The sequence below is a fragment of the Onychomys torridus genome, chromosome 23, assembly GCF_903995425.1.
Source record: "Onychomys torridus chromosome 23, mOncTor1.1, whole genome shotgun sequence".
Lineage (NCBI taxonomy): Eukaryota > Metazoa > Chordata > Mammalia > Rodentia > Cricetidae > Onychomys > Onychomys torridus.
The window spans coordinates 58819692-58831739 of NC_050465.1; the positions used below are offsets into that span (position 1 = coordinate 58819692).

The 12048-nt window shown below is 48.6% G+C and overlaps 2 protein-coding genes across 4 annotated transcripts in view; one reads left to right on the forward strand and one right to left on the reverse strand.

The window, feature by feature from the left end:
• Nucleotides 1-1004: 1004 nt before the first annotated feature.
• Rnf25 (ring finger protein 25) lies at nt 1005-7219 on the reverse strand. 2 transcript variants are annotated; one of them, XM_036173730.1, is made up of 10 exons: nt 7164-7219; nt 4912-4986; nt 4557-4659; nt 4399-4466; nt 4241-4310; nt 3040-3111; nt 2812-2943; nt 2403-2492; nt 1746-1880; nt 1005-1594 (listed from the first exon to the last, which is right to left on the reverse strand). In XM_036173730.1, exons 1-10 carry the CDS (start codon nt 7202-7204, stop codon nt 1028-1030), a joined length of 1353 nt encoding a protein of 450 aa, XP_036029623.1. In that variant the 5' UTR covers nt 7205-7219; the 3' UTR covers nt 1005-1027. The 2 variants fall into 2 exon arrangements, with proteins under 2 accessions (XP_036029623.1, XP_036029621.1); XM_036173728.1 differs by having other exon boundaries at nt 2403-2495.
• Nucleotides 7220-7307: 88 nt separating this feature from the next.
• Stk36 (serine/threonine kinase 36) overlaps nt 7308-12048 on the forward strand; it is a 31214-nt gene continuing 26473 nt past the window's right edge. For both annotated transcript variants that reach the window (XM_036173585.1, XM_036173586.1), the window contains exons 1-6: nt 7308-7441; nt 7840-8016; nt 9347-9487; nt 9600-9677; nt 10443-10573; nt 11199-11448. In XM_036173585.1, coding sequence (XP_036029478.1) covers nt 7933-8016; nt 9347-9487; nt 9600-9677; nt 10443-10573; nt 11199-11448 — 684 coding nt within the window. In that variant the 5' untranslated portion in view covers nt 7308-7441; nt 7840-7932. The remainder of the gene's footprint in view (nt 7442-7839; nt 8017-9346; nt 9488-9599; nt 9678-10442; nt 10574-11198; nt 11449-12048) is intronic.

Here is a 12048-nt window from a genome sequence, read left to right on the forward strand (position 1 = left end):
ACTGTTAATGGGAAATATATGCCTTCCTGAAAGGCCACCCTAGGAAGAGACATTATTGCATGACATTATGGCACGTGGTATTTTTTGTTTGTTTTGTTTTTTTTGAGATAGGGTTTCTCTGTGTAGCCCTGGCTGTCCTGGAACTCACTCTGGAGACCAGGCTGGCCTTGAACTAAAAAAAATCCACCTGCCTCTGCCCTCCAAATGCTGTTATTAAAGGTATGCCATGTGGCACACACTTTCAATTCCAGAGCTAAGGTAACTAAGATTGCCAAAAGCTCATGACCAACCTGAACCTCACAGTGAGACCTTTTTTCCTCTCCAAACAACAAGGGGGCTTGGGATGTAGCTCAGGCAGTAGAATGCTTGCCTAGCATTTGCAGACTGGCCGTGATGGCAATGGCCGGTAATGGGAGCACTCAGGAAGTAGAGACAGGAAGATCAGGGATTCTTTAGCTGTATAAAGCTTGAAGCTAGTCTGGGATACAGTGGGACCTTATCTCAAAACAACCAACAGGTCGACAGTGCATGCCTGTAAATGGACAGAAAGTTGTATGTTATGGTATTTTAAGGATTCTGCCCAAATGTCAACCTCCTCAAAACTGACCACTGGCAGGGAACTGAGACCCATTCCATCTTAGCACTTCTGGAGAACGGACTTAGAGCAAAGGTGGGGGCCCCTGACATACCCAAATCTTATGGCAATTTAGAAAGATCCATACCCAGTTCGAACCTGTCAGTAACTCTGGCTCCAGAGGATCTGACACCCTCACACAGACATACATGTAGGCAAAACACCAATGGACATAAAAAATAAATAAAAGAAAAAGAGGGGTTGGGGATTTAGCTCAGTGGTAGAGCACTTGCCTAGCAAGTGCAAGGCCCTGGGTTCGATCCTCAGCTCCAAAAAGAAAAAGGAAAAAGAAAAAGAGCCATACCACACAAGCTAGATGCTGTTAAGCAAAGAAGGCCAAATCTCTTTATTGCCTCCCTCCCACCCCCAATTCCCTGTCCCCCCACAGTACTGCTAGGAACCTTCCTCGGATTCCAAGCCCAGTGGCTCCCTGCGAGAACCAGACCGGTATGCCCCCTGGCCCCGAGGTAGGTGGGAGTAGGAAGAACCTGGTGTACGGCTTTTGGAACGTTCCCAGCGAGCACAGTCACGAGTCCTGCGAGATGTGGGGCCCTGCCAGCTACCAGGCCCCTTCTCCTGAGGGAGACTGGCAAGCCCTTTGTTATGGGGTTCTGGCTTTAAGTCCACAGGCTTCTCAGGAGGTGGCAGTTCTTGGATGTCACTGGTACCTTTTGGGGCACAGCACTCCCCTCCTTTTGGGTGCCTCCGATCATACTGTCGCCAGGAGCCACGACCAGATCGTGGAGGGTTGAGCATGGATTTCTGGGTCTCACCCAGCCTCTGCTGATTTGGCCCAGCCCCTGGAATCTTCTCATACACATACTGGGCAGCCATGGGTAGAGGAGTTGGCACAGTTGATTGGGCAGCTAGGGAAGTAGATTGTTCTGCAGAAAGGGCATTAGGTGGTTGGGGTCCTCTGGAGACATCCACAACTGACTCAGGCTCCAGAGCAGCAGGAGGCTAGGAAGAAGAGAGGCAATGCAGCACTCAAGACCCCTCTCCACTACCAGGCAGCCATTATCAAGCTGCAACTTCAGGCAACTGGGGCCATGGTGTTCCTAAGAACACCGGAGGCACCGAAGCCAAGGGGGGACCCCTTCCCTTCCCTCACCTGCTGAAGGCTAATGAAGTACCGGTTCCGTTCAGCCTCAAGGTCGATGATGCCACCCTTCTCCTGCTGCCTCTGATACAGCCGCTTGAGCTCTTCCTGTTGGCGCAAGCTCTCTGCACTGGGTCGGTACAGCTCCTTGGAGGAAAGGAAGCAGAATGGCAGGAGGAGAAACCCAAATGAGAGGGCAGATGACCTGAACCCTAACTCTTCCAGGATTGTCCGAGGACAGCTGCACAAGGGCCCTATTTTCTTGTTTTGTTTTAGACAAGAATTTCATAGAGCCCAGACTGGCCTCAAACTCACCATAAGGCCAGACATGACCTCGAACTGCTTATCCTCCTGCCTCTGCTTTCTGAGTGTGGGGTTACGTGAGTGCACCACTGTACCAGTACCAGGTTTTCTAATGCAGTGCTGGGGATCAAACCTAGGGCCCTGTGTGTGCTAGGCAAGTGTACTCCCAAATGAGCCACATTCCCAATCTGAGTTCTTGGTTTTGGGCTTCTGAAGTCTTAGGCTCCTGGTGGGGGCTGTGGCTTTGCAGAGTAGTCTTAAGCAAGTCAAACCCAATTCCAGAGAATTCAGCAGAGACAAGATGCCATTTCTCTTTCCTTAGAGAATGCCACTATTCCTGGCTTAGACCAGAAGGAAATCCCTTACCATGGGTTGTTGGGGTTCAGGGGCTGCTTTCAGCGAGGCAAGATCATACACAAGGGGCTCCCTGCACACAGGACACTGCACACCGACTGCCTTCTAAAACAAGAGGAGAAATCACATCCTGCTCCCTGTCAGCCAGCCAGCCCAGTCTCTGGAGGGCTGGGATTAAAGGGCACACGCAATGAGGAGGGACAGAGGAGGAAGGGGCTGCCTAAGGAAAGGTCTGGAAATGTTGCAGAGCTGCATGCAATATGTCAGTACACAGGATGCCTTTCTCTCTGGATAGGGTGAGACTTCATCGCAGAGGTATCCACAACTAAATGATGAAAAGCCACAAGAATGGAGGGATGGCGATGGATGTGAAGGTCTAAGGGTTGTGGGTGAGTGAGTGGGTCTGGCCGGCCATGTCTACCTGTTTGGTGACAGCATGCTGTCGCTCCTGTCCCTGTGTCTTCAGTTCTTGTTCCATGTGCTGGATGTATCGAGCAAGGCAGTGGCAGTGGAAGTAATGGTAACACGGTGTTTTGGTAAAGGCCTCCTTTTCCTGTGGGGAGACAGACGTGCAGAGTCCTGTATCAGTGACTCACCAGCCCTTCCCCGTCTGCCCAAGCTCAGCCCAGGTCCCCGCTGGGAAACCCACCTGGAAACCATAGAGGCAAATGACACACTGACCATGGGGGATGTTGTTGTCTGTGAGAATTTCCTTCCCTTTCTGAAAGGAGAGAAGATGCTACTGAACTGTGGAGGCAGGAGACTGGGAACACATCCCATGTACTTCTTCCAGAAGTGACTGGCTGGGTGTGACATCCACCAAGCCAACTTGTTACCTACATAGTGTTTATACATTCTTTTTTTTTTTTTTAATTAAGAAAATTTCTTCATTCATTTTACATACTAATCAAAGATCCCCCTCATCCCTCCTCCCACCCCCTCTAGCCTTCCCCTCCCAACCCACCCCCTAATCATCCCCCCCCACACACACACACACAAGAAGGCAAGATGTGGGAATGCATGCCTTCCTTCAATCCCAGCACTTGGGAGGCAGGGGCAGACGGATCTCTGAGTTTCAGGACAGCCAGAGCTACACAGTGACCTATCATGGTTAACTAGAATCACCTAAGACGGAACCACAATTGAGAAAATACCTCCATAAGCCAGGACTGAAGGCAAGCCTGTGAGCATTTTCTTAATTAGTGATTGATGGAGAGGGTTCAGCCCATTGTAGGGGTGCCTGTGCTGTTGGTCCTGGGTGCTATAAAAAAGCTGGCCGAGCAAGTCCGGAGGAACAAGCCAGTGAGCAGCACCTCTTCATGGCTCCTTCCTGCCTCTAGGTTCCTCCTCTGACTTCCCTTAGTCATGGGCTGGTCCTCCTCAAGTTGCTATTGGTCACCGTGTTTGATCACACACAGTAATAGAAACCCTAACTAAGACTAATAATAAATAGTAAGAAACAAACAAAAATAGAAAGAAAAGAATGGAACAGTACAGAACAGAAAAATAAATGTAAGCTGAAGAGGAAATGTTGCTATATGGTGGCACACGCCTAGAATTCCAGTATATAGGAGGCCAAAGCAGAGAATGGCCCAGAGCAAGACCCGGACTCTACAAATAAATGGATGACAAAGCCACAATAAAACAAAAGAGGAAAAGTACTTTTTCATCAAGATGTTGGGACTGACAATTTGGGGAAGCTACTCAACTACATTTTGGAGTTCCTTTTGAAGCATGGGAGTGATCTTTCTAACCTAACTGAGGCCTTAGGCAAACAGGACTAAATGTACTGACTTACAGGATGCTCTAGCCTGAAAGGAAGGACATTTTCCCAGGCCATCACACTTTACCTCAATGAGTTCATAGAGCATGGCTGTGCCTAGCCCCTCCTTGGCCAAATGGCCCAGTGTCTGTGAGATCCTGGGGAAAAATGAAACCAATATTAAAACTTCCTTCAGCAGGCAGGGCTGAATTCTGAGTTTTCCCTGTTCCAACTAGCCCAACTTACTTGTGGATCTGCTCATCTGAAAGCCCCCGGGGGTTACGGATGGAGATCTGTGGCACCTCATGGGGATACTGGTGCAGAAAAAGCAACAAAAGGTCATGAAAGCGATCCACTCTGGGGCCTCTCCTCTTCCTCCCTTTATATTTGTGCAGAAGCCTCACCTTTCCTGGGACCCGAAGCACCAGAGTAAAGCAGACAAACTGTGAATCTTGGACCTCTGCGGTGGCAGGGTGCAGAGTGATAAAGATCTCCCATGGTGAAGATCTGCAGGTGGATGAAGTGAAGACGCAGGATGTGACTGGGCAGGGGCTGGAAAGCTAGGGAGGAGGGGTGAGAGAGTAAAGCAGGCAGAGGAACGCATGTGGGACTTGTTTCTCTTCAGGGGGAGGATGAAAGGAACAGTGTTTCTATGACAAGGGTCACCTCTGAGTCAAGGCTCCTAACATCCTGAGCCCAGATTCTGTGCAGAACCATCTCATTGCTAAGACTCCTGCCCACCCCTGCCTGAATACGTACCGGTCATTTCCCTTCATCACCTGTAGCTCATCCAGATAAATAGACTCTAACACTTCAACTTCAGAGGGAAGGACCCTGGAGAGGAAGGGGGAGACTGAGTCACCACTACAGCTCTCCCTGCTGAAGTCCGCCAAGGCTGATGGAGACTGACTTAAAAAAAGCAATCTGCCTCAATACACTCTCTTGCCAAATTAGCCTGTAAAATAGGGAAATGTTTAGGTGGCCAGTTGGCCAGGTAGAAAGAATGAGAACTAGCATTTTAGAGCTCACCTCTGCCAACCTGAGAAAACAGATTCCCAGAAAGCTGAGACAACTAGGCAAGGCTTAACACAAGGAGAAATAGGCCCAGGCAGAGGCAGGCCCTGACTCCTGCTCAGGTTTCTATAACTGGTTATCCTTGAATGGCTCCTCTCCGACCTACATATATGGTATCCATTCATTACTAACAAGGTCACCAATATCACTCCTGTCTACCTATACTACCATTCAGCATAGTTCCCTGTACCCTGGCACGGCCAGTAACCTTGCTAGCACCAATCAGTCTAGGCATCCTTAAAAGGATATACCAAGATGAACAGGTTTAGGTAATCTAAAAGCTATACTGCATTAGAAGAGCCACAAGCCTTGTAGCTAATAGTAGGCACAAACTACTTACCAGCTATGTGGTCAGGTCACTTATTTTTGGAAGCCTGAGTTACATTGTCTACTACCCTAGAGATAATACAACACACTCACTAGGGCTACTGTGAGACTTAAAAATGATTTGTTTCTATAAACTGCCCAAGTGTCTGAGACATAGTATCTCGTCTAAGTGATCTCCCCCTCACCCCCCACTTAAAAGGAAAAAGAGAAGGGCATAATCTGAGGACTGTAAGTACACACGTGCTGGGTGTCTAGTACGGGGTTCCTGGTCCTTTTATACATCAGAGGACACACACTGAGACATAGAAACAGTTCTAGTGACACTGAAGATGAGTGACTGAGTCCACAGCTCTGCCCAGGTGACATAGAAACCTGTACCAAGAGGGAGCACCCCCAGTGTGAGCTTTATCAGTGGTGGTTACTACTATTTTTAGCATTCTTTGGAAGCCTTATGTAGAACCTCAATATATAAAGCTTATTATGTCACAGGTAAAAAGGACATTCTGGCTGGCATAGATTACTGGGACCACTGATACTCTCTCATGGCTCAGGTGTCCTTTATAACCTCAGACATTCCTCCTAACAGCAAAGAGCACTAGTCTGCATGGCTTTATAAAGGAAGCTGCTGGCTGGGTTCCTGAACCAATGTAACACTGAGGTCCAGCCTCCGTTAAGACATCCTTCGGTATTTTGCCCACCTTAGGTGACCTGGGTCTTGGATGTCAGATACAGACTGAGAGAGTGAGTGGTAAGGTCTTACGTGACAGAAGGTTGGGTACTAGACTATCCTAGCCCTAAGAGTGTAAGTCCTGAAGTCGGACAGACGTCCATTGGGCTATTTTGTCTCTTGAGGTCTTATACTTCAGCAATTAATGAAAAGCAGGCTTTTAAGTATGTTACAAATCCACAGTGATCCTCCCAACTACTCTATGAGGTAATGCCACGCCCACTTTTTTCTTTTTTCTTTTTAAATTACAGCTGGCACCAACTCACAGGAGCTAGCTGGTCTGGTCAGCATCACATCCAGCTAATTAAATACGAAGTGAGCACATCTTGATCTTTAAAACCCAAAGTCCTTAAAGGCCTTTGGTCTCTTCTTAAGAATGCTCGAGAGAGCAGGAGGGCTTCTGTGGGGAGTAAGGCTTTTCTGACAGTAGTTACTAGCGCTGTCGGGGATTCATTCGGAAGGTTGAGGAAAGCAAAGGCAGAAATGGACTGCACCAAAGGGCAGGATCCTAGGGGCACGAGAGGTACGAGGAGGGATACGTCCGTTCCGAGAGGCGGGAGGTGTGATGAGCAGCCACCCTCCAGGCTCCCGAAAGTCACATCAGGGAGAAGTGGGAGGGGTAGGGCCGTAGGAGGGGACAACTGGATAGATAAGGCGTGGGCCCAACTGGCCAGGCCGGCGCAGACCCAGTCCCTTCTCCGATCAGCGTCCCTCCACCCTCCGTTCCCGGTCCAGTAGCTCGCCTAGGAAAGGATGTCAGGGTCTCTGCCAGCTCTCGCCCCCTGATCCACCCCTCAAGCCCGCGGTTCGGACGATAGGAAGCTGCTCCTAGTTCCCAGCACCAGATCCAGGCAGCCAGCCAAAACCTATGACCCAAAGTTACCAGTCCTCTTCAGCAGCAGCTGTCGACGCAGACGCCGCCATGTCTTCTCCGGCTCTTAGCCGGAACCGGAAATGCCTTTGGGAAGTTAGAGACGGAAAAGTAGGGCGGGGCGGGGTAAAGAAAGCTGGTGCGGTTTCTAGGCAACTGAAGACTCTGGGTCCTTTGTGGGGCCTGATAGCCAAGCGACAGAAGTGCCCTAGAAAGTGCCAATGTGTCTGTCACACATCTCTGAGAGCTTTGTCCTTTAAACTTCTGGCCAGTTCCAGGCAGTAAAACTGGTAAGCGTGGGAAACCAAAGAGAGCGGCAAGGAAGAATAGAGGAGAAAAGTAAGCTAGAAGCCCGGGCCACCAGCCCTCGGCCTGAGAAGCTTGGAGCATCTAGGTTGGGGGAGAGTTGGGAGACCTCGGCTCGCAACGGGAGTCAAGAGCAGCGGTGCTGGGCGAGCTGACGGTGTCAGGAACTTGGGAGCTATAGAAGGAGCATGTGAGCATCGCTGGTGGAGAGGAAAGGGGACACTGTGTGCTGTGGGCACCTAGCCTGAGTGGGAGGCTTGAGACGTTCTGTTTCCAAGCTCTGGTCATCTTTCCATCGTGATCATGTTTTTGAGGTCTATGTTATTGTGAAAAGTTGGGAAAGGCATGGCTGATAACGTGTATCTTTCTCCCATGTTCCAAGCTAAGCCTCCCAGATGTGTGGAGCTGTTCCTGGATCTACAGCTCGTTGCCACCATCTTATTCCTACCCTCTGAGAGACCCTGAAACCCTTGCCATGGAAAAGTACCACGTTTTGGAGATGATTGGAGAAGGCTCTTTTGGCAGAGTGTATAAGGGCCGAAAAAAATACAGTGCTCAGGTAGTGAACCAAGAAAAACTTTTGGGTGGGATCCAGTGCCCCTACTCCAGCAGAGACTTGGGACAGAAAGGTTGCACAGTGTGTATTTCTAGGCCCCTGACTCCAGCATACTTCCTAGCATATGTAGGCTCTGAAATTTGTTTACTTGGAGTCGGATCCCAGCTGTAGAACTAGGAACAAACTGCCTAACTATTCCATGCTTCAGTTTCCCCAAACTGTACAGTGGAGGATGATTGATGGGATCTGAGGATTAAATGTGTTTCACACTTAATTACTTAGTACAATGTCTAATGACAGAAGCTGTCAGTATTCTTTGTTGTACTTAAGATAAACCCCTTGAAATCTGTTCTTCCAACTTCACATTTCCTACTCTGTTCCCTAACTCTCACCTTGAGTCCTCTGCTTATGTCAGAAGACCTCTCCCAGAATCCATCAGAGGGATCTGTTGGCAGTAACTGTTTCCCCCTGATGATGGGTTGACAAAGCCAGAGTAAATCCATAGAGTAAACCCTGGGGGAAAGTCAAGGTGGGAGGTTAGCATATGTTAGTATGCATACTAAGAGTTGGTCAAGCAGTATAAAATCTTGAACTGTAGAGCTCTAAGATAAAGCTTGGAATAGCTTCAGTGTGTGTGTGTGTGTGTGTGTGTGTGTGTGTGTGTGTGTGTGTGTGTGAGAGAGAGAGAGAGAGAGAGAGAGAGAGAGAGAGAGAGAGAGGAACTAGCAAGTTTTACTGGGGTTACTGAAAGGAGTGTAAGTGAGGGGTTACTTACAGGAGCAGAAATGACTCAAAGACAACTGAATCCCCAAAGCCTACCCCAGCATGTGAGAGCTCAGGAAAGCTAGAGCACACTGCACTACTTACAAGGAGCACACTGCACTACTTACAGGGAGCACACTGCACTACTTACAAGGAGCACACTGCACTACTTACAGGGAGCACACTGCACTACTTACAAGGAGCACACTGCACTACTTACAAGGAGCACATTGCACTACTTACAGGGAGCATACTTCACTACTTACAGGGAGCATACTTCGCTACTTACAGGGAGCACACTGTGCTACCTTCAAGGAGCACACTGCACTACTTACAGGGAGCGCACTGCACTACTTACAGGGAGCGCACTGCACTACTTACAGGGAGCACACTGCACTACTTACAGGGAGCACACTGCACTACTTATAAGCAGCTCGACAGAATGGAGAAGGTCTCTTTCAGGCAGCTCACCGAGTCTGAGCCTCTCCCAAGCTGCACAGCTGGTCTGAGAGTTTCTTTGCACTTCTCCATGGTGTGGATAGGCCTTGATTCTTTACTTTACTCCTGACAGGTGGTGGCCTTGAAGTTCATCCCCAAACTGGGGCGCTCAGAGAAAGAGCTGAGGAATCTGCAACGAGAGATTGAAATCATGCGGGGTCTGTGGCATCCCAACATTGTGCATATGCTTGACAGCTTTGAGACTGACAAAGAGGTATGTTTGGATGGTGCTGGGTTGCCTCTTTCCAAGCCCAAGGGCCCCCGACATTTCCCAGCTACAGAGTGCATGGCTGTCCCGTCCATGTCATACTGCCTTCTCCTCGCAGGTGGTGGTGGTAACAGATTATGCTGAAGGAGAACTCTTTCAGATTCTGGAAGATGATGGAAAACTTCCCGAAGACCAGGTATGCTTCCTGACTCAAATGTTCCTATACTTTGAATCTCTTTCTAGGTAAAGAGCTAGGACTGCAAGCTGAGGGCGTCAAGAGTTCATTTGTGTGTATGTGTGTGTGTCTCTGTGTAATGTATATATGAGGGCATATTTGTGTATGTGCAGGTATGTGTAGGTTCTTGTGCTTATACATGTGCATGCGTGTAGAGGCCAGAGATTAGGTTCAGTGTCTTCTTCAATTTTTCTCCACCTTTACATTTTGTTTGTTTGTTTGTTTTTGTTTTTGTTTTTTTGAGGCAGGGTTTCTCTGTGTAGCTTTGCACCTTTCCTGGAACTCACTCTGTAGCCCAGGCTGGCCTCGAACTCACAGAGATCTGTCTGGCTCTGCCTCCCGAGTGCTGGGATTAAAGGCGTGCGCCACCACCACCTGCCCAGGCTCCAGGTACCATTCTTAACATTGCTTTACATGCTTTAGCTCCATTAATCTGTACAATAGCCCTGGGAGGTAGGTGTGATATTATTGTCACCTTACAGATGATGACTCTGGGAAGCAGAATCTTTTGTTTGTGGTGATGAGGCCAATAAGAGAGATACAGTAGATTTTTCCTTGAACAAATACAAGGGTGAATTAAGGAGAACAAGAATCAGGGAGGGTATAGTGTAATGTGAGGCCCTGGAAGAGAGGGGAAGAACAGAAAGTCAAGTTAGTCAGCCTCAGTGCGGAAGTCTGTCTCATCAGCTGGCTCCTTCCTCTGACCTTGCACTTGTCTGGCCCTAGGTTCAGGCCATTGCGGCCCAGTTGGTGTCAGCTCTGTACTACCTGCATTCCCACCGAATCCTCCACCGAGACATGAAACCTCAGAACATTCTTCTTGCCAAAGGCGGCGGCATCAAACTTTGTGACTTTGGGTAGGGTTCCCGAGCTTCCATCTATGCTCTTCCTCCTTCAGGGAGTCCTAGACTGCCCAAAGCCTCACGTTAGAGCCAGAGCTCGAGATGGGCCTCTGGCTGGGCCTTTGGAACTGGTCAAAGGTACTATATCTGCTTTGGTTCAAGTTATCCCATAAGCTAACAGATAGTGAATGACCAGGTTTAATTTTCTTTTTAAAAATATTTTTTAAAGATGTATTTATTTATTTATTATGGACACAGAAGAGGGCACCAGATCTCATTACAGATGGTTGTGAGCAACCATGTGGTTGCTGGGAATTGAACTCAGGACATCTGGTGCCACTTAACCTCTGAGCCATCCATCTCCAGCCCCTTAAAAATATTTTTATGATGTTTATTTATTGTGCATGTGGAGATGTGGGCACACATATGTCATGGCATGTGTAGAGGTCAGAGAACAACTTGCAGGAGTCAGTTCCCTCCTTCTACCGTGTGAGTCCTGGGGTTAGAACTCAGGGCATCAGGCATGATGTCACTTGCCTTTACCACTGAACCATGACATCAGCCCCTATCTTCAGATGTCATTTCTAGTTGTGACTAGGTCAAGAAGATCTTTGTCATTGCTCTCCTGTCACCTCTACAGATTTGCCCGAGCTATGAGCACTAACACCATGGTGCTGACGTCCATCAAAGGCACACCACTCTATATGTCTCCAGAGCTGGTGGAGGAGCGACCATATGACCACACAGCAGACCTCTGGTCTGTAGGCTGCATCCTGTATGAGCTGGCTGTAGGCACGCCTCCTTTCTACACAACCAGCATCTTTCAACTGGTCAACCTCATTCTCAAGGACCCTGTGCGCTGGCCCTCCAGCATCAGCTCCTGCTTCAAGGTAATAGGAGGTAAAGGGGGATAACTTTTATGTCAGAAACCTGCCTTCCTCTGTTTCTGCCCCTTTTTCAAATCTATGCCGGCAGCCTATGCTTTATCAAAGCAGGAAGTAATTTCAAGGCAACAGGAGGAAAGAGCTACTGGGCTTTTACATTCCCCTAGTTCTTCTGGTCCCCATCAGAGACAGTGTTGGATGTGATCTAGCTGCTCCCCACACTGTTTTCAATGCTCTTCAGTTATTAGAATGGGTGGTGATTAGGGGTGGGTGACAGGAAGTGGTACCTACTCATTTTAGCTATGTCCCAGCAGGTTGGTGGGGGAGAAGAGGAGTTTGTTGTATGAATTTCTTTCTTTCTTTCTTTCTTTTTTTAAAGATTTATTTATTTATTATGTATACAATGTTCTGTCTGCACATATCCCCACAGGCCAGAAGAGGGCACCAGATCTCATTACAGATGGTTGGGAGCCACCATGTGGTTGCTGGGAATTGAACTCAGGACCTTTGGAAGAGCAAGCAGCGCTCTTAACCTCTGAGCTATCTCTCCAGCCCGTTGTACACATTTCTTATCTTGGGCAAGGTTGGCCTCAATGGAATTCAAAT